The 6263-nt window shown below is 18.2% G+C and overlaps 1 protein-coding gene across 1 annotated transcript, besides 1 other annotated feature; it reads right to left on the bottom strand.

Annotated features, from left to right (window-relative positions):
• Nucleotides 1–789: 789 nt before the first annotated feature.
• PRELSG_0006300 (fam-h protein) lies at nucleotides 790–1592 on the bottom strand (the record flags this gene model as incomplete). The annotated part of the gene is made up of 2 exons (XM_028676690.1): nucleotides 790–1263; nucleotides 1389–1592. 2 exons carry the CDS (start codon nucleotides 1590–1592, stop codon nucleotides 790–792), a joined length of 678 nt encoding a protein of 225 aa, XP_028531254.1.
• A 2797-nt stretch (nucleotides 1593–4389) lies between these two features.
• Nucleotides 4390–5139: a repeat region.
• Between the last annotated feature and the right edge of the window lie 1124 nt (nucleotides 5140–6263).

Genomic DNA, 6263 nt, shown 5'->3' with positions numbered 1-6263 from the left:
TAAAACTCTTCCCAAAAAAAAAAAAAATATATTTAATTTTTTTTTTTTTTTTAAATTACAAAGATGTATATATATATAAATAAACAAACAAACAAAAATAACTTTATTTTTTTTTTTTTTTTTTTATATATATAGGACTAGCGTCAGTGCATGGCTAACTTGTACGTATACAACTAGCAACTAGCTTAGCATGCTACAAAAGGTTAATAATACCTTTTATTAACCAACTAGTGAGCTAATTTTATATTATAAAATGTCAATAACATCTTTCATTAACCACTACTCTAGAAAAGTTCTTGAATGGGCAATTAATAAGTAAAAGATAGAGAATGTGTACTTATGGAGAATTATAAATCTGTAGAAAATATAGATGATTTTACACATATATAATTAAAGGATTTTATAACAAATATTTAGGTTATAATAAAAATAAGGAAACATTTTTATTAAATTAGATGAATTTTTCATATAAAATAATTAATGTATTAAGAATAATATTTAAGTAAAATATTTTTATTTAAAATGTTGCAAATGTTACATAAAATAAACTATTTACTTCAAGTTATTTAAAGTAATTTATAAATAATGCTCATTCATTACAAAAATATTTTTGTAATAAGCAAAATTATAAAAGACTACTGTACATTCTCCTTATGAAATTTTTTGCACAATACCTTCAGGAATTATTTAACATACAGTTGGTATATCAAAGCTATAGTAACTCTTCATATACATTTAATCATTTACATTTTTTTTTTAGTAGGTAATAGTTTTAATTAGGAATATTATTCAAAATTTATTTTTGTATTTTATTTCAATTCGTTCACATGTTAAAAGAATTGAAATTATTAAAAAAGATAAGGTAAATAAAAATAGTTTTGGTTTTCTAGTATTCTTATACATATAATAACTTATTAAATGTAATGAAATTGCAGACAATGATAAGAGAATAACAAAAAATAAAGCAACTAGTTTTAAATTATTTTTACAATTATCTAAGATTCTCTCTTTAAAATTTACCTTTTTATTTTTCTCTTTTGTATCTATTTCATTTCCTTGTTCTATATCTACATTCTCATCTATTATATTTTGCTCATTTCGTGATTCCAAATGTGCTTCTATGATATCCTGTTGTTCACAGAATTTTAATTCACTTTTTGTTTGTTTTTTTAAATCATTACATTCTGCTAATGATCTTCCGGATCCTAAGTCTAATATGTTATTTAATTTATTTTTATTATTCCATGATTTGCAAAAATCCCACTAAAATATCAAAAAAAAATTCATTTTATAATAAAAATTATTTCTCCATATTAAATAATTTTTATTAAAAAAAATGTAATAACAAAAAAAAAGCATAAATATTTTTAATATTATTATTATCCTACATTATTAGAAAATTGAAATATCCAAATTGAAAGGGTGAGTATAAAAAACTTTATAAGATAATATAATATATTTTTTTTCTCTCTTTTACTATATATTTTTAATGTTGATACATATGTATCATTAAAGCCTTTAGCTACACGGAAACAGTATCTGGGATGCATTCTAAAATTGGAGATAATAATAATATTATTTTTCCTGTTCATTTCTTTTTTGTTTTAATTAAAATTATCTCTTAAAAATAATAATAAATTCTTATTTATTATTTTTATTTATGTTAAGAAAGAAACACCATATGAAGTAATTGAATTAGAAAAAAAAGTTTTTAAATTTTAAAAGAAATAGAATTTTTTTTAGTTGAGAAATTAAAAAAAAATTCATGTATATATATACATATTTATGAATTATTTAATATATCACATAATGAAAAAATATTAGAGAAAAATATTTAATGATATTACTATATAGTATTGCTTAAACTGTTAATTTTATGTTACTTTATTATAACTACATATTAAAGAATGCATAATTGTGTTAATTTTAAACTTAATAACTTCCAAATTCTTAAAAAAAAAAACTTAATATCTTTATTGATAATAAATTTTATTTTAAATAAATATATTTTATATTTTTAGTTATAATTGATTTTTTTTTTTTTTATAGCAATATATGTAAATACATACTAGTAACTATTATTAATCTTTTCCTTATTTTTATTGAAATATTATCATTTTCTTTTCAAAAAATATATATATGCATGTGCCCAATTTCATATTTGATTATAATTTTTAGTCATATTTTAAATGATAATACATAGTAAAATCATTATGTTATCATTAAAAGAAAATTAAAATAATTATTTATTGCATCCTTAATGCATATTTTATAGTATATATCTTCTTTATAATTTTTATTATTTAATTAGAATTATATCTATTTTTACATACTTTTTAAATGTATACATTTTTATTATTTGTTTGTTTATTTTTTTTAATTTTTTCTTTTTTTTTTTTAGCCATTTTTAGTATTATAATTTTCATATAAAAAAATTATTGTATGCATAAATTATTCATTTCTATTTCTTTTTATAATTAAACATTAAATATGATTGTAGTGTTATTTTATAATAGAAAATAAAATTATAATAAAATAAATTTAGCGTAAAATAAAAAACATCATCAATTATATTACCCTAGAATTTACATAATACATCTTAAAAATCTATAGAATTATTATCACCACATTTATAATTTAAATTATAAAGTAAATATTTTTATATTTTCTGTTTTTCTTTCTATTATTCTCAGAATTAATAATACGTACATATATCACCTTAAGCACAAAAATATAGTTTAAAATAATTAGTATTGTTTCCTGTATAAATATTACTCGTAATTTATTCTTCATTTTTAATTTTGTTATTTAATGCTCATTTACTTTTTATTTTGAAGAAAACAAAAAATTTCTTGAAATTTTTGTTTTAAAGAAATTATTAAAAAATATATTTAATTGTTAATTATATATATTTAATATATACATGGCCTAAATTTATTAATTTTATTTTAATGATATAATACATAATATTTTTATGTATATTTAAATACAAAATTAAAAATATTTTAAAGTAATCTTTATTTTTTAATTATTTTAACATTAATTATTACCATTATATAAAGTTTTAAAATTTTAACTATCTAATTTATTTTTTTTTAAGTTATTAATATTAGTTATACATAAGGATATATAAATTTATAAAAATAAAAAAATGAATAGAAAAAGTAACGCTATCAAGAATATTGGTAATAACTGACTTATTAATTGGCTGTTCAATAGTTTTATTAAAGTATTTGTTAATAAAAGATGTTATTAACCTTTTGTAATATAAAATTAGCTTACCAATCAAGAAAATACAAATTAGGCATGCACTGACTCAAGTTTTATAAAAAAAAAATATAAAGCGACATTTTTTTTTGTTTTTTCTTTTGTTGAGTATCTTTTTTTGAATTGAGAGATTATTATATTTTAATTGAAATATTAAAAAAAAATGAATATAACATGTATAATGTTTATGTTGTATTCGATTTGTATATTTCGAAATAACATCGAATAACTTAGAGTTTAATTTTTGTCATTTTTTACAACTTAATTTTGTGTATGTTTTTAATTAAAAGAATGTACTTATTTTTTGTAAATGATAACATATCTGTAAAAATAAAATGTGTTTTTTAAGAAATACGGAATTGCTTAATTCAAATTAAATGATAAACATAATAAATATTACTACATATAATAAAAATAAATATATATACCAAAAATTCGTATATTTAATTACACATTCTCTTTATTAATTTTTTCATTTAACACTCTATCAAAGTCATTTAGCAAGCAAATAATTAATCAAATATGAAACAAACAAATTATTAAAGAGAATGTATAATTAAATATACGGATTTTTAGTATATGTACTTATTTTTATTATATATAGTAATATTTATAGTATTTAACATTTAATTTGAATTAAGCAATTCCGTATTTCTTAACAAACACATTTTATTTTTACAGATATGTTATCATTTACAAAAAATAAGTACATTCTTTTAATTAAAAATATACACACAAAATTAAGTTATAACAAATAAAAAAATTAAATTCTAAGTTATTCACTGTTATTTCAAAATATGCAAATATAATATAACACAAAAATTTTACTTTTTATTTATTAAAAGAAATAAAAATTTTTCTCATAGCCACTTCTTCCATACATTATTTTTTTATATAAGAAAAAATTAACTCTCTCTTCAATTCAAAAACGCTATCAAAAATATATTAAATTTTAAAAAAATAATTTTTTTTTATATTTGCAAAAGATATATAGAATAAAATAAGCAAAAAAAAACTATTCATTCTTTTTTCTTTTTTAATTAGTGTTGATACCTGGGTGACTTGTATTTTTTTAACTAGTAAGCAAATTTATGTATTATGAAAGGTTAATAATATCTTTTATTGATCATACTCCACCACTTAAGGAAAGTAATGACATTAATTATAGTTTTCTCTCTTTGGTTTGTTTTATAAATTAAAATCCTTCCGTGTTTCCTTAAAGAACTTTCTATCCTTGTTATTTAGATCTTCAAATTGTGAACAGTTATCTCATTCACAAATATCAAAATAATCTTTTGGTTTTAATACTTTAGTAGTACCGAATTTTCTTTTATGATTATCAATCACTTATATTAGTTTTCTCAATTGCCTTTCATATATTTCACTTTTTTTATTATTTAACAATTCAATCTTTGTAAAAGGGATCTATATTTCCTTGCCTTTATAATAAATGGATATGACTTTTAAATTCCCATTTTAACGTCTGTTACTCTATGAGGGAATGATCAATGTGGTTTATATTGTCCATTTATACTATAATGCTTCGTTTAATTTTTCTCATATTCAGATAATTCATAGGATCTAATATTTCCACCTTTAATCCCTTTATCCTGAATTAAAATTTTTTCCTTTATTTTAATTAAATCCTCATTTGCGTTTTTCCATCAATCGTTTAGGCAAATGATTTTCATTTCTTTAATCGCTTGTGGCGTTTTTTTTGAAAATCCTGGATATATGCAATCAATTATGTATACCAAAAAATAATGTGTTTCTCTAGTAGCACCACGAGAGATGTTATTTTATATTAGAACTGCGTTTCTAACTATTTGTTCAAAAGGAAAATCTTCTTTTTAATAAAAACTTAATATATAAAAAAATATAATGTTATTATTGTATTCAATGTTTATATTTTTAAAATAACATTGAATAAATAAGAGTTTTAATTTTTATCATTTATCATAAATTTTATGTATGTGTTTTTAATTAAAAGAATATAATTTTTCTTTGTAAATAAAAACGTATTTATAAAAATAAACATATATCTATTAAGCAATACATAATAATTTAATGTATAATATAAATATTATATATTTGGTTAATAAAAGGTATTATTAACCTTTTGTAGCATGTTAAGCTAGTTGCTAGTTGTATACGTACAAGTTAGCCATGCACTGACGCTAGTCCTATATATATAAAAAAAAAAAATAAAAAAAATAAAGTTATTTTTTTTTTTGTTTGTTTATTTATATATATATACATCTTTGTAATTTAAAAAAAAAAAAAAAAAAAAATATATATTTTTTTTTTTTGGGAAAGAGTTTTTTGAAAGAAATGTTATGTTATGTTATGTTATGTTTTAATTTTTAGTGTAAATAAAAATTAAAAGAAAGAAATGTTAACTTATTAAAAACTTAAGAGATAAGAGAAATGTTTATGTATTATTCAATGCATATTTTTGAAATAACATTGAATATCATAAAATTTTGACTTAATAAATTGTTATAAATTATTTGTATGTTTTTAATTAAAAGAAGATATTAATTCTTTGTAAATAAAAACTCATTTATAACTGTTAATAGGTTTATTAAAAGATGCAGTAAAATTTAACTTCAATTAAATATTATGCATCATAAGAAAACAGTATATATATATATAATAAAAACGAATATATATATATAAACGTATACTTAGCTATACATGCTCTTTATTAATTTGTTTGTTTAATACTCTAGCAAAGTCATTAAACGGGCAATTAATAAACCAATATTATAGAATGTCATTATATATATAATAAAAATAAGTATATATATATAAATGTATATTAAGTTATACATGCTCTTTATTAATTTGTTTGTTCTATACTTGATTTATTAATTGTCCATTTAATGGCTTTGCTAAGGTATTGAATAAACAATGTAATACAGAGCATTTTTATAAAGTTTTATCTTTTTATCAGTTTATGTTTTTACTTTTTAGTGAAATTGTATAAAGATGAT

The sequence above is a fragment of the Plasmodium relictum genome (assembly GCF_900005765.1).
Source record: "Plasmodium relictum strain SGS1 genome assembly, contig: PRELSG_00_v1_70, whole genome shotgun sequence".
NCBI lineage: Eukaryota > Apicomplexa > Aconoidasida > Haemosporida > Plasmodiidae > Plasmodium > Plasmodium relictum.
This window is presented reverse-complemented; position numbering and strand designations above follow the sequence as displayed.